The sequence below is a fragment of the Oncorhynchus clarkii genome, chromosome 17 (genome assembly GCF_045791955.1).
Source record: "Oncorhynchus clarkii lewisi isolate Uvic-CL-2024 chromosome 17, UVic_Ocla_1.0, whole genome shotgun sequence".
In the NCBI taxonomy this organism is placed as follows: Eukaryota; Metazoa; Chordata; class Actinopteri; order Salmoniformes; family Salmonidae; genus Oncorhynchus; species Oncorhynchus clarkii.
The window spans coordinates 43,467,548-43,493,120 of NC_092163.1; the positions used below are offsets into that span (position 1 = coordinate 43,467,548).

The 25,573-nt window shown below is 43.1% G+C and overlaps 2 protein-coding genes across 5 annotated transcripts in view; one reads left to right on the forward strand and one right to left on the reverse strand.

The window, feature by feature from the left end:
* Window positions 1-372: 372 nt before the first annotated feature.
* Window positions 373-15,960, forward strand: LOC139369761 (actin-associated protein FAM107A). Of its 2 annotated transcripts, XM_071109022.1 has the most exons (5): window positions 373-813; window positions 12,132-12,189; window positions 13,926-14,145; window positions 14,230-14,386; window positions 14,741-15,960. In XM_071109022.1, exons 1-5 carry the CDS (start codon window positions 790-792, stop codon window positions 14,855-14,857), a joined length of 576 nt encoding a protein of 191 aa, XP_070965123.1. In that variant the 5' UTR covers window positions 373-789; the 3' UTR covers window positions 14,858-15,960. The 2 variants fall into 2 exon arrangements, with proteins under 2 accessions (XP_070965123.1, XP_070965124.1); XM_071109023.1 differs by lacking the exons at window positions 373-813; window positions 12,132-12,189 and adding an exon at window positions 13,015-13,155.
* Window positions 15,961-17,658: 1,698 nt separating this feature from the next.
* The window catches only part of LOC139370882 (calcium/calmodulin-dependent protein kinase Ia), a 57,537-nt gene continuing 49,622 nt past the window's right edge, over window positions 17,659-25,573 (reverse strand). For 2 of the 3 annotated variants that reach the window (XM_071110739.1, XM_071110738.1), the window contains exons 10-12: window positions 22,637-22,724; window positions 21,899-22,076; window positions 18,525-18,707 (exon numbers count right to left, since the gene is read on the reverse strand). In XM_071110739.1, coding sequence (XP_070966840.1) covers window positions 18,616-18,707; window positions 21,899-22,076; window positions 22,637-22,724 — 358 coding nt within the window. In that variant the 3' untranslated portion in view covers window positions 18,525-18,615. Of the gene's footprint in view, window positions 18,708-21,898; window positions 22,077-22,636; window positions 22,725-25,573 lie in introns of all 3 variants that reach the window. The other variant, XM_071110736.1, reaches the window with a different exon arrangement.

Here is a 25,573-nt window from a genome sequence, read left to right on the forward strand (position 1 = left end):
CCTGGATAGCAGTGGCAATTGCTAGTGAGTGGATTACCTAGGTTAAATAGATAAATGAATGGTGTAGTGGCCAGCTAGACCTTCCCTGGCTGCACAGAGCACCAATACGCCCCCCCGTTACCGTATGCAAACCGGCTGCTCCGTCAACCTCAATTAGCCTAATCTGCCCTGGACCCCCCTTAAGCTTTGGAGAGTGGCGAGTGGGGACCACCGGTTGGTTACCCATGAACAGGTGGTCAGGAGTTTTTTTTCTTCTTTGATGTTATTCTTCTTAATTATCTAATCTCTACCTCCCTTTGTCTCTATTTCTCTCTCTCTCTCTCTCTTTCTCACAAACCCCGACCCTCACTCTTCTCTCGCTCTCCTCAGTTATCTCCTTTCCTTGCAATCTCTTACCCTCTCAACCAAAATATCAACTGCTCCCTTCTCTTTCCTTCTCAAGCTTCTCCCCACCTACCCCCCTTTCTCACCCCTCTCTCTTTCTCTAGGCTCTCTTCCTCCCCCCACTCCTAGAGGCAGACCTCTATGTTTCTCTCATTTGTTGACGGGCTTGGTGTGATGAACGGCTGGTGAATTCCCTAGATTTAATGCCCCCTCTCTGAGACTGGTGTCACGCATTAGACGACGGTAGGGTTGTCAACTTGTCCTTGGTCCTGGGGGAGTCCATTCCTCCCCGCTCTCCTCTCCTTCACTAGATACCAGCTCGAGGGAAACTTCAGAACAAGTGAAACTTCAGGAGCTGTACAGACTCACCTACTCTTGCCGAGGATCTCAGCTCATCCTGAGGCCATGGGAGTCACCCACGGAAAGAAAGTAAGTAACTATTATGGTCAGCTTGCAGGGTGGTGCTGCAGAGACATGCATTATGTTAATAGACTGGAAATGTTAAACAACTCTTCTAATTAAATTGGATGTGTCTGTAAGCCCAAAAAAGGCCTGAAGGTCTATGACACTTGCAAGGCCATAAAACCTGAGGCAATTGTTTTTCAATTGTAATTCATGTTTTGAACCTCAACCAGATTGAAAGTTAATGTTTGTCTCTGAATGAACATCTTTCATCGAACCTGTTTCAAAGAATAAAGAATTACAGAAACGTTTGGTTTCCATCTTAGGCCAGAGTTGCTTCACTGGCTATTTACAAATTTGTTAACAGTTCAAATGAGCCGTAGAAACCCACCAGAGCACACACTGGATGAATCAATGAAATGATGTTGAACCAATGTGAAGTAAACGATGAATTGACGTCTGTGCCCAGTGGAACATTCTGAAATATTCTGACAGCAATTGAAAGAGTGACAGTACGTTTTGTCTGGACCTTCAAGCTTTGTATGTAACCCAAAATAATTGTGTGTCTGTGTGAAACAACACGTAGACTAGACCCCGTAAGAGCAGCATGTTTACCCCAGAGCGAAGGTCCTGCTGTTGTGTCACAGAAATGGTCTACGCACAACATCTTCTCCCAGAGATTAGCCAATCAGTGGCAATACCACCTCATTATCTAAAGAGCATTGAACCAACGGAGATGCCATTACTACAGCTCAACCAGATGTACACACACGTACTCTCCTCGTATTCATTAGCAGGGTTTGGGTCAATTCCCTTTGAACAGTGATGCTATCGCTAAACCTCAACAAGATTATAGACTACATTCTCCTGGTATTCATTTAGATGACATACCTTCACTGAACTCTTACAATACTACAGCTCAACAAGATTATAGACTCTTCTCCTGTTAGGGATGGATCCAAATGGACAGAATGGGTACATGGAGGAAAATCGGTGAGGGTCATGCTTTTTCAATTTCAGAAAATGGCAAAAAGCACAGGCCTATCCCTTGTTAGCTTAAGATTTTTAAGAAAATAAAACAGATCTGACAATATAAAGTGATCTATAACAGCGCTTTGGTCCGTGATGCTTTATGCTAGAACCAAGCTGTAAAATACCAGGGAAAGACTCGACTCCGTTGCATATGGGGATATCATTCTTTCCTTTCTTTGACATTCAGAGGCTGAGCTACAACCTTCTATATCTAATTCGGTCACTATCAATTGATTACGCTATTCACTTTATGTACAGTAGAAGATGTTTAAACACAGACAGCTTCTAGGGAAACACTTCTTGACCTTCTCTCATTGGGTTAAGCCAAGAGTAGCCGGCAGTTAAAGCTTACATTTTTCTGCATCTGGCAGTTGAAGCTTACATTTTTCTGCATCTGGCAGTTGAAGCTTACATTTTTCTGCATCTGTCAGTTGAAGCTTACATTTTTCTGCATCTGGCAGTTGAAGCTTACATTTTTCTGCATCTGGCAGTTGAAGCTTACATTTTTCTGCATCTGGCAGTTGAAGCTTACATTTTTCTGCATCTGGCAGTTGAAGCTTACATTTTTCTGCATCTGGCAGTTGAAGCTTACATTTTTCTGCATCTGGCAGTTGAAGCTTACATTTTTCTGCATCTGGCAGTTGAAGCTTACATTTTTCTGCATCTGGCAGTTGAAGTTTACATTTTTCTGCATCTGGCAGTTGAAGTTTACATTTTTCTTAATCTGGCAGTTGAAGCTTACATTTTTCTGCATCTGGCAGTTGAAGCTTACATTTTTCTGCATCTGGCAGTTGAAGCTTACATTTTTCTTCATCTGGCAGTTGAAGCTTACATTTTTCTGCATCTGGCAGTTGAAGCTTACATTTTTCTGCATCTGGCAGTTGAAGCTTACATTTTTCTGCATCTGGCAGTTGAAGCTTACATTTTTCTGCATCTGGCAGTTGAAGCTTACATTTTTCTGCATCTGGCAGTTGAAGCTTACATTTTTCTGCATCTGGCAGTTGAAGCTTACATTTTTCCCTCATCTGGCAGTTGAAGCTTACAGTTTTCTGCATCTGGCAGTTGAAGCTTACATTTTTTGGGGGGGGTTGGAAAGGTAGGCCTAACATTTTAAAGTACCATGCTCAGATTCCTACTGATGTCTCAGATTTAACTATTTGCAAACAGGGACAGTTTCTGTGGCAATTTTGATTTGGCTTTGGGAAATAGGCCTATGTGTTCATTTTATCATATCTCTCTATCTAATTTTTGCCTGTATTTTAGGTAATTTGTGTGGAATTATAAAATATTCTGCTAATATGTAAAATTACGTAAAATTGCATTAAATGTTTATAAAATACTTTATTTCTCGGACCTGCAAATACGATGATAGATTCATGCAATGCTTTTACTATAAAGGAGATCTTTCCACCCCTACCATTGTCTACGGTAGTCTGTGAAGCCTCAACCTGGCCCACTGCCCTGTGTGCTATTACAATTCCTGCGTTGCCATGTAATGCTTTAAGGATGAAGAACAATTTCTAAAATGGCATATCTAAGGCTCGAGTCTGTCCCGGAAATGAGGGTAAATGGTAAGGATGTTTTGTTTGAATTATTATTGTGGGTATAGAGGATCGTCACTTCTTTTTTTTTCTTTAAGTGCTCAGGGCGGGTTTAGGTAAAATATATTTTGCTGAAGGGAGGGCCATCCGTTTTCATTTCAGAGGGCCGATTTTCTCCATGTAACCTCTTATAATGAATCAAATTCACTCCCTTAGTCAATAGCTGATAATGTTAGTATCAGGGTTGGGCGGTCAATACCATTTCAATTTAGTCATTTGTAGTGGTGGATCAGGACAAAATGACAAAGAAGCTTAAAATACCAGTACACTGCCAATAGGTAGACTGAGTCGCTGTGTATAAAGTTAGCCAGCCCCTTCAATATTTCATGAAAACCTATCTGCTGTTGCGACATACATTTTTTTAAACTTTTCAATTAATTATATATATATACAGTGCCTTGCGAAAGTATTCGGCCCCCTTGAACTTTGCGACCTTTTGCCACATTTCAGGCTTCAAACATAAAGATATAAAACTGTATTTTTTTGTGAAGAATCAACAACAAGTGGGACACAATCATGAAGTGGAACGATATTTATTGGATATTTCAAACTTTTTTAACAAATCAAAAACTGAAAAATTGGGCGTGCAAAATTATTCAGCCCCTTTACTTTCAGTGCAGCAAACTCTCTCCAGAAGTTCAGTGAGGATCTCTGAATGATCCAATGTTGACCTAAATGACTAATGATGATAAATACAATCCACCTGTGTGTAATCAAGTCTCCGTATAAATGCACCTGCACTGTGATAGTCTCAGAGGTCCGTTAAAAGCGCAGAGAGCACCATGAAGAACAAGGAACACACCAGGCAGGTCCGAGATACTGTTGTGAAGAAGTTTAAAGCCGGATTTGGATACAAAAATATTTCCCAAGCTTTAAACATCCCAAGGAGCACTGTGCAAGCGATAATATTGAAATGGAAGGAGTATCAGACCACTGCAAATCTACCAACACCTGGCCGTCCCTCTAAACTTTCAGCTCATACAAGGAGAAGACTGATCAGAGATGCAGCCAAGAGGCCCATGATCACTCTGGATGAACTGCAGAGATCTACAGCTGAGGTGGGAGACTCTGTCCATAGGACAACAATCAGTCATATATTGCACAAATCTGGCCTTTATGGAAGAGTGGCAAGAAGAAAGCCATTTCTTAAAGATATCCATAAAAAGTGTTGTTTAAAGTTTGCCACAAGCCACCTGGGAGACACACCAAACATGTGGAAGAAGGTGCTCTGGTCAGATGAAACCAAAATTGAACTTTTTGGCAACAATGCAAAACGTTATGTTTGGCGTAAAAGCAACACCCTGAACACACCATCCCCACTGTCAAACATGGTGGTGGCAGCATCATGGTTTGGGCCTGCTTTTCTTCAGCAGGGACAGGGAAGATGGTTAAAATTGATGGGAAGATGGATGGAGCCAAATACAGGACCATTCTGGAAGAAAACCTGATGGAGTCTGCAAAAGACCTGAGACTGGGACGGAGATTTGTCTTCCAACAAGACAATGATCCAAAACATAAAGCAAAATCTACAATGGAATGGTTCAAAAATAAACATATCCAGATGTTAGAATGGCCAAGTCAAAGTCCAGACCTGAATCCAATCGAGAATCTGTGGAAAGAACTGAAAACTGCTGTTCACAAATGCTCTCCATCCAACCTCACTGAGCTCGAGCTGTTTTGCAAGGAGGAATGGGAAACAATTTCAGTCTCTCGATGTGCAAAACTGATAGAGACATACCCCAAGCGACTTACAGCTGTAATCGCAGCAAAAGGTGGCGCTACAAAGTATTAACTTAAGGGGGCTGAATAATTTTGCACGCCCAATTTTTCCGTTTTTGATTTGTTAAAAAAGTTTGAAATATCCAATAAATGTCGTTCCACTTCATGATTGTGTCCCACTTGTTGTTGATTCTTCACAAAAAAATACAGTTTTATATCTTTATGTTTGAAGCCTGAAATGTGGCAAAAGGTCGCAAAGTTCAAGGGGGCCGAATACTTTCGCAAGGCACTGTACCCATTAAAAAACATTGAGTATACTGTGGGGCAAAAAAGTATTTAGTCAGCCACCAATTGTGCAAGTTCTCCCACTTAAAAAGATGAGAGAGGGCTGTAATTTTCATCACAGCAACTATGACAGACAAAATGAGAAAAAAAATCCAGAAAATCACATTGTAGGATTTTTAATTAATTTATTTGCAAATTATGGTGGAAAATAAGTATTTGGTCAATAACAAAAGTTTATCTCAATACTTTGTTATATACCCTTTGTTGGCAATGACAGAGGTCAATCGTTTTCTGTAAGTCTTCACAAGATTTTCACACACTGTTGCTGGTATTTTGGCCCATTCCTCCATGCAGATCTCCTCTAGAGCAGTGATGTTTTGGGGCTGTTGCTGGGCAACACAGATTTTCAACTCTCTCCAAAGATTTTCTATGGGGTTGAGATCTGGAGACTGGCAAGGCCACTCCAGGACCTTGAAATGCTTCTTACGAAGCCACTCCTTCGTTGCCCGGGCGGTGTGTTTGGGATCATTGTCATGCTGAAAGACCCAGCCACGTTTCATCTTCAATGCCCTTGCTGATGGAAGGAGGTTTTCACTCAAAATCTCACAATACATGGCCCCATTCATTCTTTCCTTTACATGGATCAGTCGTCCTGGTCCCTTTGTAGAAAAACAGCCCCAAAGCATGATGTTTCCACCCCCATGCTTCACAGTAGGTTGGTGTTCTTTGGATGCAACTCAGCATTCTTTGTCCTCCAAACACGACGAGTTGAGTTTTTACCAAAAAGTTATATTTTGGTTTCATCTGACCATATGACATTCTCCCAATCTTCTTCTGGATCATCCAAATGCTTTCTAGCAAACTTCAGACGGGCCTGGACATGTACTGGCTTAAGCAGAAGGACATGTCTGGCACTGCAGGATTTGAGTCCCTGGCGGCGAAGTGTGTTACTGATGGTAGGCTTTGTTACTTTGGTCCCAGCTCTCTGCAGGTCATTCACTAGGTCCCCCCGTGTGGTTCTGGGATTTTTGCTCACCGTTCTTGTGATCATTTTGACCCCACGGGGTGAGATCTTGCGTGGAGCCCCAGATCGTGGGAGATTATCAGTGGTCTTGTATGTCTTCCATTTCCTAATAATTGCTCCCACAGTTGATTTCTTCAAACCAAGCTGCTTACCTATTGCAGATTCAGTCTTCCCAGCCTGGTAAAGGTCTGCAAGATAATAGTTTGAATTTAGTTACAAAATAAGACATACTAATTATAATCTAAATATAATATTTACATGTAAAAATGACGGGTAACAGGATAAATGGCAGAAGAAGAATTGCAGGTTAAATCATGTTTAAATTGAAAATTGTACCTACAACCTGCACTTTTTTTGTTTGTGGCACTAATGTAAGGTGCTATGGCAGGGGAAACGGTGCTGCAGTAGCATATGGTGTTTGGAGTGGAAATAATGGTAAGTGAACCTGGAGAGCTTTGTGTTCACATTGCACTAAAAAAGGGAACCGAACTATAGACTTTAAATGAACCAATCTCTCGAGATGGTCTCAATTTGGTTTGCGTTGCAGGTTCTGAGGGGTCTTGAGTAGAGGTCGACCAATTAGGATTTTTCAACGCCGATACCGATACCGATTATTGGAGGACCAAAAAAGCCGATACCGATTAAATCGGACAATTTTCATTTTATTTTTATTTGTAATAACGACAATTACAACAATACTGAATTAACAACTATTTTAACTTAATATAAAATAAATATCAATAAAATCAATTTAGCCTCAAATAAATAATGAAACATGTTCAATTTGGTTTAAATAATGCAAAAACAAAGTGTTGGAGAAGAGAGTAATATGTGCCATGTAAAATATGTGCCATGTAAAAAAGCTAACGTTTAAGTTCCTTGCTCAGAACATAAGAACATATGAAAGTTGGTGGTTCCTTTTAACACGAGACTTCAATATTCCAAGGTAAGACGTTTTAGGTTGTAGTTAATATAGTATTTATATGACTATTTCTCTCTATACCATTTGTATTTCATACACCTTTGACTATTGGATGTTCTTATAGGCACTATAGTATTGCCAGTGTAAGTGTATAGCTTCCGTCCCCCTCCTTGCCCTACCTGGGCTCGAACCAGGAACACATCGACAACAGCCACACTCGAAGCATCGTTACCCATCGCTCCACAAAATCTGCGGCCCTTGCAGCGCAAGGGGAATAACTACTCCAAATCTAAAAGCGAGTGATGTTTGAAACAGTATTAGCGCACACCCAGCAAACTAGCTAGCCATTTCACATTGGTTACATAAGCTTGAAGAAATAAACAGCGCTGTGCTTGCGAAGAGCTGCTGGCAAAACGCATGAACGTGCTGTTTGAATGAATGATTACGGGCCTGCTGCTGCTCAGTCAGACTGCTCTATCAAATTAGACTTAATTATAACATAATAACACACAAAAATACGAGCCTTTGGTCATTAATATGATCGAATCCGGAAACTATAATTTCGAAAACAAAACGTTTATTATTTCAGTGAAATACGGAACCGTTCGATATTTTATCTAATGGGTGGCATCCCTAAGTCTAAATATTCTTGTTACATTGCACAACCTTCAATGTATGTCATAATTACGTAAAATTCTGGCAAATTAGTTCGCAATGAGGCAGGCAGCCCAAACTGTTGCATATACCCTGACTCTGCGTGCAATGAACGCAAGAGAAATGACACAATTTCACCTGGTTAATATTGCCTGCTAAACTGGATTAGTAGTTATAACTAGTGATTATGATTGATTGTTTTTTATAAGATAAGTTTAATGCTAGCTAGCAATTTACCTTGGCTTCTACTGCATTCGTGTAACAGGCAGATTACTCGTGCAGTGCAATGGTTAGAGCGTTGGACTAGTTAACTGTGCGGTTGCAAGATTGGAACCCCTGAGCTGACAAGGCGAAAATATGTCGTTCTGCCCCTGAACAAGGCAGTTAACCCACAGTTCCTAGGCAGTCATTGAAAATAAGAATGTGTTCTTAACTGACTTGCCTAGTTAAATAAAAGGTATTAAAAATCAAATAAAAATGTATTTAAAAAATAATCGGAAATCGGCGCCCAAAAATACCGATTTCCGATTGTTATGAAAACTTGAAAACGGTCCTAATTAATCAGCCATTCTGATTAATCGGTCGACCTCTAGTCTTGAGATGCTTTGGAGCATTCACACTTAATTTTTTAAATTACGCGAACCGCAACTGAGTTCCCAAAAATTGTTTAAAAGGGACAAAAAGAAAGTGTACCACAAAGTCATAAAGTGTACCACAGTCATAAAATCCGATTTTAAACCTAATCCGAACCTTAACGACACTGCATACCCTAATGCATAACCCTAACCTAAAATTAAGACCATTTCATAAATATTTATGATATAGCCAATTTTGACTTTGCAGCTGGACAATCTAACAGAAATCACTCAGTTATGCCGACAGGGAAAGACTCATGACAATAGACGTCAACCTGCGTTTCACCTCCATGTATGAAGTGCACTAAACTTGAACAATTAACAACTCCTGGAAGGCCCCTCCCTTTGCACGACCAATGTGCACCTCAGCATTCTTTGTCCTCCAAACACGATGAGTTGAGATTTTACCAAAAGTTATATTTTGTTTTCATCTGACCATATGACATTCTCCCAATCTTCTTCTGGATCATCCAAATGCTCTCTACCAAACTTCAGACAGGCCTGAACATGTACTGGCTTAAGTAGGGGGACACGTCTGGCACTGCAGGATTTGAGTCCCTGGCGGCGTAGTGTGTTACTGATGGTAGGCTTTGTTACTTTGGTCCCAGCTCTCTGCAGGTCATTCACTAGGTCCCCCCGTGTGGTTCTGGGATTTTTGCTCACCGTTCTTGTGATCATTTTGACCCCACGGGGTGAGATCTTGCGTGGAGCCCCAGATCGAGGGAGATTATCAGTGGTCTTGGCCATCAGTGGTCTTCCATTTCCTAATAATTGCTCCCACAGTTGATTTCTTCAAACCAAATTGCTTACCTATTGCAGATTCAGTCTTCCCAGCCTGGTGCAGGTCTACAATTTTGTTTCTGGTGTCCTTTGACAGGTCTTTGGCCATAGTGGAGTTTGGAGTGTGACTGTTTGAGGTTGTGGACAGGTGTCTTTTATACTGATAAGAAGTTCAAACAGGTGCCATTAATACAGGTAACGAGTGGAGGACAGAGGAGCCTCTTAAAGAAGAAGTTACAGGTCTGTGAGAGCCAGAAATCTTGCTTGTTTGTAGTTGACCAAATACTTATTTTCCACCATAATTTGCAAATAAATTCATAAAAAATCCTACAATGTGATTTTCTGGATTTTTTTTCTCATTTTGTCTGTCATAGTTTAAGTGTACCAATGATGAAAATTACAGGCCTCTCTCATCTTTTTAAGTGGGAGAACTTGCACAATTGGTGGCTGACTAAATACTTTTTTGCCCCACTGTAACTTATAGATGCCTCGTGAGCTTACGTTCAAATGTCGTACCCCATCAGAACTCAAAATATGAGCTTGTTTTACTTCTTTGTTTGTAAACAATGTCCTGTAAATGTAAACAACTACTGTACAGCCTCAAAAAATGTCTTTATTCAATCCGTATCGCGGAAATTGAGCGTGACAGTGTGGTGTGATTGAAATAGAAAGGCACTGTTCTCGCATCAGCCGAGACTGCATTTACAGTGAACACTGCATATTTCGGCTCAATCTGAAATTACCTTTGCGTTTCCAGCACACAATCTGTAACACTTCAGCGATACAGACTGAGTAGAGCCCATAGTCAAAACTATAATGTTGATATCATGGATGGTCAGTCCTTGTATCCATAGCTCTGTCCATGATGTTTTTAGAGTGGTTACATTGCTCAAGGTCCGTCTCTCCACTGTTGACCACATCAGTGGTGGTGAGGCATTATCATCGTTTGAAATGCAGATTTCCTTTCTTTGAACTATTGTTATGCTGCGCCAAACTCAGGCCATAAGAGATGCTGTCTGGCTGACCTCCACCTCAGGCAACATATGTACATGTAGACGAATGCAATGAACCACCAGATTCTGTTTAGCTTTCATTTAAAACAAAGTTGGACTTGCTTTTAATCTGTTGCAGCAGTATGTCCAGCAGAAGGATTTCATCTCAGATACACTCAGTGGCCAGTTCACGAAAATGGTTTGCTCCTACAGACAGTCACGTGGCCGTGGCTTGCTATATAAGGCAGGCAGACGGGCATCAAGGCATTCAGTTACTGTTCGATTTGAACATTAGAATGGGCAAAACGAGTGACTGAAGCGACTTTGAGCATGGTATGACCATCGGTGCCAGGCACGACGGTTCCATTATCTCAGAAACGGCCGGCCTTCTGGGCTTTTCACACACTACAGTGTCTAAGGTTTATCAAGAACGGTGTGACAAACAAAACACATCCAGTCAGCTGCAGTCCTGTGAGCGAAAACAGTTTGTTGATGAGAGGTCGAAGGAGAACGGCAAGAATTGTGCAAGCTAACAGGCGGGCCACAAACAGTAAAGTAACAGTTCAGTACAACAGCGCTGTGCAGAAGGGCATCTCGGAACACAAGTCCTTGTCGTCCTTATCACAGATGGGCTATTGCAGCAGACGACCACACCGGGTTCCACTCCTATCAGCTAAAATCAAGAAGAAGTGGCTCCAATGGGCACGGTACCACCAAACAACGCCTGGTCCGACGAATCCCGATTCATGTTGCGTCATGCTGATGTCAGAATCGGGATTTGGTGTAAGCAGCATGAGTCCATGGCCACATCCTGCCTGGTGTTAATGGTACAGGCTGGTGGCGGTGGAGTAGGGGTGTGGGGAATGTTTTCCTGGCACACATTAGGTCCCTTGATACCAATCGAGTAATGCTTCCATGCCCTGAAGAATTCAGGCTGTTCTGGAGGCAAATGGGGTTCTGACCCAGTACTAGATGGATTTGCCCTAAAAAAATGGCCACTGATTGTATATTGCTCCTCTAAACAAGGCTTCATATTGTATTGAAAAAAATAATTGTATTGAACGTTATTGCCAGTAACTAAGGCCTGTTGTTTGTGGTTTTGTCAGTAATGAGGTGGATGGCAGGCCTCCACAAGGGCCTCTCCTCTCGGTTCACTGGTCATCTGGGTCTGTAGCTGCCCCTTCACATCACAAGGGCCTCTCCTCTCGGTTCACTGGTCATCTGGGTCTGTAGCTGCCCCTTCACGTCTGGTCTAACACAAACAACAAAGGACCATTGTTGAGCTGATTGTCCATTGGGACATTCAAAATGAGTAGGATGTGATCACCTTATGAAAGATATCCTCGATATTAGACCATTCAAAATGTTTGTGAAAAACATGGTAAGAGAGAGCGAGGTGAGAGAGAGTGAGAGAGAGAGAGGTGAGAGAGAGAGAGAGAGAGAGAGAGAGAGAGAGAGAGAGAGAGAGAGAGAGAGAGAGAGAGAGAGAGAGAGAGAGAGAGAGAGAGAGAGAGAGAGAGAGAGAGAGAGAGAGAGAGAGAGAGAGAGAGAGAGAGAGAGAGAGAGAGAGAGAGAGAGAGAGAGAGAGAGAGAGAGAGCAGCTGGGAACAACATTACTGTGAAACATTCTGCTGTATTCTTTGGTTTGACAGTTCCTCTGACAGTTTCTCATGTGGTTAATTGTGTTTTATCTGTTGACAGAGTGAACACCACCTCCAAATCTCTCCCACAAGAAGTAGAACACCTCTGAAGGGAACAGGTGAGAACAATCTGTTATCCGATTAGAGTAGAATAAGAATACATCACTTAACATCTACCTGTATTGTCATTGGACAATGAAGATGTAGGGCAGTTGTCCCAGACACAGGTTAAATCTAGTCCTGGACAGAAAAAGAGAATCTCCATTGAAAGTCCTTACTAGTCCGGGACTAGATGTAATCTGTGTCCGGGTCACCAGCCTGTAGTGTCTATCTACCACGAGGCGCGTGGAGGTGCTTTGTGATACTGTAAATCTCTAACCATATTGTGATGGGTGTAATTATGTAAATAGGTCCGGCAGTTGGCTTCCAGTGAGGAGATTTAAACAGGGCGGAGCTCGAGCCCTGGGTAATCCAACCTAGAGGGCGAGGCATGGAGCGGAGAGGAGGGAGAGGGGAGATAGAGAGAGAGTGGAGGGATCAAAGTCACAAAGCGAAGGGGAGGGGAGGGAGAGAGGGTAGAGGAGGGGAGGGAGAGAGGGTAGAGGAGGGAGAGAGGAGATAGAGGGACAGTGGGGAGAGAGAGTGGAGGGATCAAAGTCACAAAGCGAAGGGGAGGGGAGGAAGAGGGAGAAATGGTAGAGGGAGAGAGGAGAGGAGGAAGAAGAGAGGAGAGGAGGAGGGAAGAGGAGATGATGTATGGAGAGAGAGGGGGCAGTAGCGAGGCTACAGGACAACCTGAGCAGTCATGTGACTGACTGGCGGCTAGAGGTGTGGCCAGGGCTGGAGGTGGGGCTGAGGTGGAATGGAGACAGAGGTGTTAGGGTAGTGGAGCAGGGAGTGGCTATGGAGGTAGGCTCTCAGACCAGCCCAGCTCTGGCCAGACCTCTGGATTCATAGTGCCAGTGATAGCTTTGCTAGCTTACTTATCACTAGCCGGGCTCTGGGCTCCGTAGAAGAGATGGATACTAGCAGTGTCATCCCAAACAGAACACCAGGGAGGCAGAGAGAGGGACTGGTCAAGTCAGGTAAGGGACCTATAGATAATTTCACAGTGAGAGAAACAACTGCAGAAAGAGTAGCTATTCATAGGAACTGATTGATGATTGGTGTAAAAAGGGCATCATGTGTTGGGTTTGTGAGTACATCATTCATTTATACATAAATTAATGATTCGATATTGGGTTGATGAGTGTTGATGATCATGTTTCCATCCCTCTGGAAAATCACGGAGGCAAACTTTGTATTTATGCAAACACTTTGTAAATATGGTCCTTGGAGTTTGATAGTGAAATGTATAACCACAACATGTGCACAATAGGACACCTGTTGTTCTATGTAGTTCTGATATGGAGATAGCTAATGCCCTAACTTGGTCCTAGATCTGTTTGTACTGTACAGCCAACTCCTATGATGTTTCCCATTTCAATAACCGTAGGAGTTGGCAAGACAGCACAAACAGATCTGGGTCTAAGCTACTAATGGATCACTGTTGTCCATGCCAAGGAATAGAACATAAGCTGAACACACCATAAGGGACCTCTCTCCCATAACAAACAGCTGTGGTGCTATAAACAGAACAAAATGACCTGTTTAGCTGATTCTGCTGCTATGATGCAACTGGAGTGTGTCTGGCCAGCGGAAAAGGGACATGATTTTAGTTGTGTAATGTTACTAAGTGATGTAACCTCTGTCATCATTTCTGCTCCTGTCTAATACGAGGCTTACGGACATGTTTTTAAAACGAGGATGTGAGCTCAGGCAAAATGTTCAAGTTGTCTTTGTCTCTGTCTCCCAGCCTCAGCCCACACTGGCCTGCTGTCGGAACAGGATGGAGAGCAGGGTCAACGTGCAGAGGACCAAGAGCAGGGGAAGTCGGGTGGATCACCACCTCAGCCAGAGAGTCAGGAGGAGGAGGGCAGAGACCTTATCATCCAGCCCAAGAAGCGCCTCAACCTGGTCAGAGTCTCCAAGAGCCACCAGGAGCTCCACAGGGAGTTAAGGATGACACACAAGAGGTAGGGCTTGTACAGGGTAGCCCAAGCGTGCGCGCTGCACATAGCTGCAAACACGCTTCAACAGTCCTATTTGTTCTCTGTCAGAGGTCCCTGTCTGGATGTGAAGCCAGAGCTCCAGCGTGTTCTGGAACAGAGGAACTGGGAACAGGGAATGAAACAGAGGAGAGAGGCAGAGGAGGAGAAGAAGAACAGGTCTCCTCTCCAACAGGAACTGCTCAAGAGGCACCAGAGGCTGGAGGAGGTTGGTATGCGTCATGTCAACGTGGTGGAGACTGCCTTTGCGGTAAACGCTGTGCATGTCGGCAGTACTTTGGCAATTACGGCTTGAATCCAGCCCCTTGCTTTTGCGTCTGTCTGACTTGTCAAAGTTGACATGTTTCGCACTGTGCACAGCTTCACTCATGCATTACTAGCTCATTTACATACGATGCTCATTATTAAAATGTAAGATGGAGTCAAAGCAGACATGACTTATTCAGTTCCTGCGAACTTTACATACTGTGTCCTGTTGGGTTGAAACTTGTACATATACATGGTATGCAGTCCTATCTACTTCTGTATTCAATGACTGTCAGTGTCCATCTGTTCCCTGCAGCTGGAGAGGGAGCTAAAGGCACAGCAGGAGGGCCTGCAGAGTTCCCCAGAGTTCATCAGAGTTAAAGAGAGCCTGAGACGCACCACCATACTGGATCTGGGCGAGAAGGTAGTTTAAAAGGACTGACAGGAAGATGCGTAACGTATGGTTAGAGTGGCGTTGGGGTTGTTTTAGCATCTACATGAGGTAAGGATAGGATGGTGTGGATAAATGATTACATGGAGGTGATGGAAGACTGACATTGAGCTATTCGATTGGGTTGACAGTTGGTGGGATAGTGTGCTTGGCATAGTTCAGCCAGATAGTTCAGGACAACAGTGATCCATTAGTAGCTTAGACCCAGATCTGTTTGTGCTGTCTTGCCAACTCCTACGGTTATTGAAATGGAAAAACATCATAGGAGTTGGCTGTACAGTACAATCAGATCTAGGACCAAGTTAGGGCATTAGCTATTAGCTAGCTGCATGGGAGTACAGATGGATGCACGCATGGTGCAGATTGGTACCCGAACATGTCATCGGCCACACGTCTTCTCCGGAAGAGCCTACTGCATGAAGGTAACCACCCCTTGTCCAATTGGCCTTTTGAAGAACATCTTTATTTGTTCCAATTAGGGATCGACTCCCTGCTAGCCTGGTCCCAGATCTGTTTGTTGTCTTGCCAACTCCAATATTATCTTCCATGGCAACGACCATTTGATCTGGCTATACAGCACAAACAGATCTGGGACATGGCTGGCCCCTCCCATCCTCTGAGAGACTTGACGTCAGATTAGTCATTTGTCTCTCATGCCAACCACTGACACAGAGAGAGGGAGAGCACCCCTTTAACCAGGGATCTTACTGAGTTACATACAATGAGTGAACGTAACGTTTTTAATTTCATGCCTATAAAGTGTTCACATTGTGATTGTATTCGTGGAATATGTTGATATACTGTATCAGTAGATGTATTTCTAAAATAATATTACATTTCCTATTTGTTTGTTAATAAGTTTACAGTATTTTTTTACCTGTCGTAAATGTTCAGAGTCATTTTATATTATTAGCAGTTTTGCAACTGGTCTAAGTTGTTATTTCTTAAATAATGGTTCCGTCCTGTCCTTCCCTGATCCTCTCACGTACACATTCTCTATGCAAATCAACAGAACATACATCATTCACCTAGTGACAACAGTGAATAATCATGTTTAACACTTCGGATGACAGTGTCCTTGGAAATGTGTACTTTGTCATAAATAAAAGGACATTAAACATGAATAAAGTGCATTTTGTATTTTATCTGGACACAAGCGTAAGACAGCATCCCATGTCTGCTGTACCATACGTCCTCTATTATCCAGACTCAGGTACAGTATATACTGCCCCATCAGATGGCAGAATAGGACGCATGTACTGTATTACCGATGGTATTATTATAACATACCATAACCCTCACCGTTCAAGTAAAAAAAAAAGAAAGTGTAGTCCCTACCTATTTGTTTTATTCTGTTTGGTGCCTAATGAACGTGACCCTGACTGAATTTTTTTTTTTTTTTTTTTTACAAATGACAGTAAAATGACAGTACACACAATGCATAGACAAGGAAGTTTAATTTCATTTCCTGCGATCATATCTCCTCCGATGGTACAAATCATTATCTCCTTTCATACATGTTGATCAATAACCCATGATGCATTGCATCCATACATTAGTAGCTCAAAACAGCTTTTACAAAAAAGGATATAGAATATATATATATATATGTATGTATATATATATATATATATACTTATATATATATATAATATACACGTGTTTCTTTATGCATTTAAATGTTTGTCATGAGTCAAATAAATCCGTTAATTTTTTTTTTTACAAATCGGAACCAAGGGGAAACAAAACCAAGGAAAAGTTCAACAGAAGGTCTATACCAAACAAATGAACTCCGGTTATTAGGTTAACAAAGTCATCAACAGCAACTACACCAAACATATAACATGAAGCCCTTCACACATGGTTTGCATATTTTCCACTCTGCAGTCAGTCGGTCACTTATAAAGCCAGAATGATTGCCTTCTATGACTGGCCAACATCTTTCGACCAATTATAACCTCATGAAGTCACTGCTAAGGACCAAACACAGGTCACCATTGCCCTAAACCAGGTCCAACTATAAGGTTTTGCCTAGCAGTACCTCTGATTCAACTAAACAATAAGGATTTGGTATCCAATCTGAACAGCCGTTTGGCATGAACAAAACAGATTACAATAGGCTTCCCCAGTTGGCTTTCCATTGTCAGCCTTACGGATGTGTTGAAACCGTAATCATATCAAGTAACACTGTACTTTGAGATTTTTAATCCGACTGCATTCTGTCTTGTCATTGCAGTTAGAGAACTGGTTTCTCGTTCCACTCCTAAGCAAACGCTCCAAAGTATTTGAAATATTTCAAATAGTACTTTAACTGAAGTCTGTCGTGTTCACTCAACACGTTTTATGTTACAATCAAAACTGTTGCACAGTACCAGGGCAAGGGAGGGGTCAGGGACCATTCAGTATGTTGAGACAAACTACAAAACCTTAAGTGGACAAAACAAATAAATAGACTCCCACGACGACTTATAGAACATCCTAGAGTTGTAATTTAAACTAAATCAACATGGTTACCAGGGAAATGGTGCCAGTGTGCCACTGGGGTAGAGATATGACCATCATATGGACAATGCAGAGGTTAAGGTAAAGTTACAGTTCAGACTGTGCTGCAACGTACATACGTTGTCAACAACAGAACATCTGACTGGTGATTCTCACTTCACATTATATTGTTTTCAGAATTACATTATTCAGAATTACATTATTCAGAATTACATTATTCAGAATTACATTATTTTTTTTTTGATCAGGACAACAGAGTAGTAATAATAATCGTACACGTGTGTTTTTTAAAATATTTATATGTTGATCATCATTCATGTAAACATATTATAACCAGGTCATGCAGACGATAGACCGATACTTCTTCCACAAGAGAGAGGTGCACAGTACAGAGCAGACAGTGAACACACACACTGAGATCCCTCCCACCACAAAGGATAGGGTTGTAAAATCGGCGGCACGTTTAAATGATCATAACATTCAGGGACCTTTGCGGATAGAGTTGCCATGCATACAACTGACTCGATTCCTTATCAAGAGTTTATTTGCAAACTACTCCTAACTGAAATGGTCTCAACATCAAACCATGTGCCCCAACTCACATGTTAAGTGGGTGTGGTTACTATGGACATGCTCATTGGCTGAGAGGGTTATAGGATTAATCTGATAGGCTATACAGTCCGTTTGTTGTCATAAGGATCTCAGTGTGAACCTCTGGTAACAGAACAGCCATAAGATATTTTTCTCCCTTTAATATCCACACATTTCACATATTATCATCCAACCGAAGCATGCAGATGCCTCGAACCAGAAGCGCTTTTTACGACCCCAGTCTGAACCAGAATACAGAGTCAATCCAGAGTCCTGCAGTCAACTTACTCATAAACTCTGAAGTGTTTCTGATGGGGATGAAAGCATCAAAACTGAAACAAACACAGGTAAGATACGGATGATTTATGATCCAAATGGAACAATCGAAGAAGAAATATAAACATTACAATGGAAAGAAGAAAGTAGTAGTGGTTTGAATGTTGATGATGAACTGGTATTGGTTTCAGTGATATGGAAACAAATGGTCTTTTGTGCCTGGAAACTATGCCTGGCTGGTTGTGTCCCTCTAGTGGACACAGCCTGTCATAACATCACTCTGCATTCATGGCCAGACTGGGCCGGCTCTGGGTGGCTCCATAGAAACATACGTATCCCCACGGCGACAGAGGGGCGGGGTCTGTGGCTACTCAGACGCGACTTGCTGGCCTGCAGCAGTAGGTGCAACTCCTCAGACTGTCCCGGTCGGCACTGCCTTCTGCACTCCCGCGCCGCTGCGACACTGGAGAGGAGAGGAGAGCTTGATGACAGGGACAGTACTCCACAGTGCTGTACTAAAGTCACAGGAGGTTGGTGGCACCTTCATTGGGGAGGATGGGCCTGTGGTAATGACTGGGAGTGGAATCAGTGGAATGGTATCAAATACATTAAACACATAGTTTCCAGGTGTTTGATGCCATTCCAGTTGCTCTGCGCCAGTCATTATTATGAGCCCTTCTTCCCTCAGCAGCCTCCTGTGACTAGAGTACTATACTACTAGAGTACCAATATAGTACTGTACACAACAATGTACTTGCTCAGAGGCTCCACTGGTGGCTATGTGAGATTTTTATTTTTAACATTTTTAATTTCACCTTTATTTAACCAGGTAGACTAGTTGAGAAGTTCTCATTTACACCTGCGACCTGGCAAAGATAAAGCAAAACAGTCTAAAACAGTCTAATCTATATACAGTGTGTGCAAATGAGGTAAAATTAGGGAGGTAAGGCAATAAATAGGCCGTAGTGGCGAAGTAATTACAATTTAGCAATTAAACACCGGAGTGATAGATTTGCAGAAGATGAATGTGCAAGTAGAGATACTGGGGTGCAAAGGAGCAAAATAATAAATAACAATATGGGGATGAGGTAGTTGGATGGGCTATTTACAGATGGGCTATGTACAGGTGCAATGATCTGTGAGCTGCTCTGACAGCTGATGCTTAAGGTTAGTGAGGGAGAAATGAGTCTCCAGCTTCAGTGATTTTTGAAATTCGTTCCAGTCATTGGCAGCAGAGAACTGGAAGGAAAGGCAGCCAAAAGAGGAATTGGCTTTGGGGGTGACCAGTGAAATAAACCTGCTGGAGCGCGTGCTACTGGTGGGTGCTGCTATTGTGACCAGTGAGCTGAGATAAGGCGGGGCCTTACCTAGCAAAGGCTTAATGTGAGTCTGGAAGGAGAGTTTACAGTCTAACCAGACACCTAGGTATTTGTAGTTGTCCACATATTCTAAGTCAGAATCGTCCAGAGAAGTGATGCTGGACTGGTGGGCAGGTGCGGGCAGCGATCGGGTGAAGAACCTGCATTTAGTTTTACTTGCATTTAAGAGAAGTTTGGAGGCCACGGAAGGAGAGTTGTATGGCATTGAAGCTCTTTTGGAGGTTAGTTAACACAATGTCCAAAGAAGGGCAAGAAGTATATAGAATGGTGTCGTCTGCATAGAGGTGGATCACCAGCAGCAAGAGCGACATCATTGATGTATACAGAGAAAAGAGTCGGCCCGAGAATTGAACCCTGTGGCACCCCATAGAAACTACCAGAAAACGGGACAACAGGCCCTCTGATTTGACACACTGAACTCTGTCAGAGAAGTAGTTGGTGAACCAGGCGAGGCAGTCATTTGAGAAACCAAGGCTGTTGAGTCTGCCGATAAGAATGTGGTGATTGACAGTCGAAAGCTTTGGCCAGGTTGATGAATATGGCTGCACAGTATTGTCTTTTATCGATGGCAGTTACGATATCGTTTAGAACCTTGAGCGTGGCTGAGGTGCACCCATGACCAGCTCGGAAACCAGATTGTATAGCGGAGAAGGTACGGTGGGTTTCGAAATGGTCGCTGATCTGTTTGTTAACTTGGCTTTTGAAGACCTTAGAAAGGCAGGGTAGGATAGATATAGGTCTGTAACAGTTTGGGTCTAGAGTGTCTCCACTTTGGAAGAGGGGGATGACCGTGGCAGCTTTCCAATATTTGGGGATCTCAGACGATACGAAAGAGAGGTTGAACAGGCTAGTAATAGGGGTTGCAACAATTGCGGTGGATAATTTTAGAAATAGAGGGTCCAGATAGTCTAGCCCAGCTGATTTGTAGGGGTCCAGATTATGCAACTCTTTCAGAACATCAGCTATCTGGGATTTGGCTGAAGGAGAAATGGGGGACGCTTGGGCAAGTTTCTGTGGGGGGTGCGGGGCTGTTGACCGGGGTAGTGGTAGCCAGGTGGAAAGCATGGCCAGCCATAGAAAAATGCTTATTGAAATTCTCAATAATCGTGGATTTATCGGTGGTGACAGTGTTTCCTAGTCTCAGTGCAGTGGCCAGCTGGGAGGAGGTGCTCTTATTCTCCATGGACTTTAAAGGGTCCCCAAACTTTTTGGAGCTACAGGATGCAAATTCTGTTTGAAGAAGCTAGTCTTTGCTTTCCTCCAGGCATCCTCTACTGACAGAATGAGGTCAATATCCTTCCAGGATACCCCGGCCAGGTCAATTAGAAAGGCCTGCTCGCTGAAGTGTTTTAGGGAACGTTTGACAATGATGAGGGGTGGTCGTTTGACCGCAGACCCATTACGGAAGCAGGCAATGAGGCAGTGATCGCTGAGATCCTGTTTGAAGACAACAGAGGTGTATTTAGAGGGCAGGTTGGTCAGGATGGAATCTATGAGGGTGCCCGTGTTTATGGATTTGGGGTTGTACCTGGTAGATTCATTGATGATTTGTGTGAGATTTAGATTGTAGCACGGCTGGGGTGTTAAGCATGTCCCAGTTTAGGTCACCTAACAGTACGAGCTCTGAAAATAGATGGGGGCAATCAATTCACATATGGTGTCCAGGGCACAGCTGTGGGCTGAGGGGGGTCTATAACAAGCAGCAAAGGTGAGAGACTTGTTTCTGGAAAGGTGGATTTTTAAAAACAGAAGCTCGAACTGTTTGGGTATAGACCTGGAAAGTAAGACAGAACTCTGCAGGCTGTCTCTGCAGTAGATTGCAACTTGTCCCCTTTGGCAGTTCTATCTTGTCGGATGGACATTTCTGGATTTTTGGTGGCCTTCCAAAGCCAGGATTCAGACACGGCTAGGACATCCGAGTTGGCAGAGTATGCTAAAGCAGTGAATAAAACAAGCATAGGGAGGAGGCTTCTAATGTTAACATGCATGAAACCAAGGCTTTTACGGTTACAGAAGTCAACAAATGACAGCACCTGAGGAATGGGAGTGGAGCTAGGCACTGCAGGTCCTGGATTAACCTCTACATCACCAGAGGAACAGAGGTGGAGTAGGATAAGGGTACGGCTAAAGGCTATAAGACCTGGTCGTCTAGTGCGTTTGGAACAGAGAGTAAAAGGAGCAGGTTTCTGGGCACGGAAGAATAGATTCAAATTGATAGAATAGATAGAAAGCATGAGAGTCTGAGGGGGACAGGCTCAGTGTTTGTCTCACTTACAGCTCTCCTCCTCTACCCCCGGTCCCTCTTCCTCCTCCTCCTCCTCGTCCTCCTCCTGCAGCAGGAGTGCTTGGGCGTGACAGGGGCTGGTGGGGGTGATCTGGCTGGAGCCCTCTAGGCTGGTACCCAGCTGCAGTCTCCGCATGTGTCTCACCACCGCTGTGGCGTTGAATGCTTGCTATATGGGGGGAAAGGGGGAGGGAGGAGGGGGAGATGGGATAGGGGGAAACAAAGAAAAGGACAGAGCAAAAGAAAGGGGAGAGTGAAGGGAAATAGAGAGAAGAAAGGGGGGTGAAAGAGAAGAGGAAGGGGGTTGGGAGAGAGGGGGAGGGAGTTGAAAGAGAGACAATGGGAAGGGATTGAGAGAGAGAGAGAGAGAGAGAGAGAGAGAGAGAGACATTTGAAATGTCTTTATTCTTTTGGAACGTCTGTGAGTGTAATGTTTACTGTTCATTTTTATTGTTTATTTCACTTTTGTTTATTATCTACTTCACTTGCATTGGCAATGTTAACACATGTTTCCCAATGCCAATAAAGCCCTTAAATGGAACTGAAATTGAATTGAGAGAGAGAGAGAGAGAGAGCGAGAGAGCAGAAGATGAGAAATGCACAGTGATTTATATAACCACCATAAAAAACTGAGGAACCATATAAATTAGAGAGAGGACAGAGAGAGATAAATTAATAAAAAGAGTAAGAACATGAGAGTTATCAAAGCTGTGATTTTGAGCCACTGACCTTCCATTTACTTTTAGCAAAGTTCTTCTTGATCTGAGCACTGACAGACTCATGGATGTTTTTATCAAGAGCTGTGTCTCCACAGATCCTGCAAATCAGAAAAGAGAGAGATGAGAACAGGGTGGGGCAAGCTGTCTGAAGTTTGGGATGTGGGACGTAGGCATTGTAGCCTGGTTAAACCAGCCTGAACCTTACGCCAGAATGCATTGAAGGGCTTGAAGTGTCTCTCTAAGGTCTTAGAACGCATTCAGAGACGACGCTGTCGCATTATTGGAACTCCCTACAACTCACTCCCATTCAGACGGGATGAAGCCCTACAACTCACTCCCATTCAGACGGGATGAAGCCCTACAACTCACTCCCATTCAGACGGGATGAAGCCCTACAACTCACTCCCATTCAGACGGAATGAAGCCCTACAACTCACTCCCATTCAGACGGGATGAAGCCCTACAACTCACTCCCATTCAGACGGGATGAAGCCCTACAACTCACTCCCATTCAGACGGGATGGAGCCCTACAACTCACTCCCATTCAGACGGGATGGAGCCCTACAACTCACTCCCATTCAGACGGGATGAAGCCCTACAACTGACTCCCATTCAGACGGGATGAAGCCCTACAACTCACTCCCATTCAGATGGGATGAAGTCCTACAACTCACTCCCATTCAGATGGGATGAAGCCCTACAACTCACTCCCATTCAGACGGGATGAAGCCCTACAACTCACTCCCATTCAGACGGGATGAAGCCCTACAACTCACTCCCATTCAGACGGGATGAAGCCCTACAACTGACTCCCATTCAGACGGGATGAAGCCCTACAACTCACTCCCATTCAGACGGGATGAAGTCCTACAACTCACTCCCATTCAGACGGGATGAAGCCCTACAACTCACCCCCATGCAGATGGGATGAAGCCCTACAACTCACCCCCATGCAGACGGGATGAAGCCCTACAACTCACTCCCATTCAGACGGGATGAAGCCCTACAACTGACTCCCATTCAGACGGGATGAAGCCCTACAACTGACTCCCATCTCAGGAGAGCAGACGGGATGAAGCCCTACAACTCACTCCCATTCAGACGGGATGAAGCCCTACAGCTCCCTCCCATTCAAACAAGATGAGGCCCTAACTCCCATGCAGATGGGATGAAGCCCTACAACTCACTCCCATTCAGACGGGATGAAGCCCTACAACTCACTCCCATTCAGACGGGATGAAGCCCTACAGCTCCCTCCCATTCAAACAAGATGAGGCCCTAACTCCCATGCAGATGGGATGAAGCCCTACAACTCACTCCCATTCAGACGGGATGAAGCCCTACAACTCACTCCCATTCAGACGGGATGAAGCCAAGACCTTCAAAGTCAAGACCTTCAAAGCACTCCTGCATGACCACATAAGTCCACTCAGTGGTGCTAAGTGCTTATACTTTAAAGTAAAGTATAAATACTTTAAAGTACTACATACATAGGTTTATGGGGTATCTGTACTTTACTATTGATATTTTTACAACTTTTACTTTTACTTAAAATAATGTACTATTTACTTAACAGGACAGGAAAATCGTCCAATTTACGAACATATCAAGAGAACATCCCTGGTCATCCCTACTGCCTCTAATCTGGCGGACTCATTGAACACAAATGCTTTGTTGGGAAATTATGTCTGAGTGTTGGAGTGTGCCCCTGGCTGTCCGTAAATAAAAACATTTAAAAATGGTTCCGTCTGGTTTGCTCTATATAAGCAATTTGAAATGGTTTATACTTTTAATTTTACTTTTGATACTTAAGTATATTCTTGCACTTACATTTACTTTTGATACTTTAGTATATTTAAAACCAAATACTTTTACTCAAGTAATATTTTATTGCGTGACTTTCACTTTTACTTAAGTCATTTTCTATTAAGGTATCTTTACTTTTACTCAAGTATGACAATTGGGTACTTTTTCCACCACTGAGTCCACTGCACAAATTTCTAACCCATACTGTACACAGAGGCAGTATGATCTGAGGAGGCATTACTCTTTTGCAACAACCAGAGTTCTTTCTTGCCAAGAGCTCTCAAACTATGCAAATGTATTGCTATATCACTAAAGACATTGATATGTATATTTATTGATTTGGTGGTATGCCATTTTGTTGTTTATGACTTATCACTTATTGATGATGTACTGTTCATAGAGTTATTAGGCTGATCATATATTTTACTTGTGTTTTATTTTCTTATTTTTGTACGTCATTGCCTTTTATGTAAAAGGTAACTGCCAAAATAAAGGAAACATCTAAATAAATGAGGGATACAAAGCATATTGAAAGCAGGTGCATCCACACAGATGTGGTTACTGAGTTAATTAAGGAATTAACATCCCATCAACAAAACACCAAATGATGAAATTTCTCGTGGAAGAATAGTGTTGAATCCTCGTAGAGTTCCAGACACTTGTAGAACCCATGTCAAGACGCATTGAAGCTGGTCTGGTGGCTCGTGGTGGCCCAACCCCCCATTAAGACACTTTATGTTGGTGTTTCCTTTATTTTGGCAGATACATGTATGTTTCTGCATATGAACCAAGATGTTCAGATAAACCTCAACCTAAGCTGAGGTTATGGTGTACCGGAATGTGGAAATGAAGTAAGATTTAGGGTTGGAGTCAGCGTTGAACTAGGATGTGGACATGAAGCTAGGGTTGGTGTTGCGGTCAGGTTCAGGGTTGAACCAGGATGTGGACATGAAGCTAGGGTTGGGGTTGCAGTCAGGGTTATGGTTGAACTAGGATGTGGAAATGAAGCTAGGGTTGGGGTTGCGGTCAGGTTCAGGGTTGAACCAGGATGTAGACATGAAGCTAGGGTTGGGGTTGTGGTCAGGGTTATGGTTGACCTAGGATGTGGAAATGAAGCTAGGGTTGGGGTTGCGGTCAGAG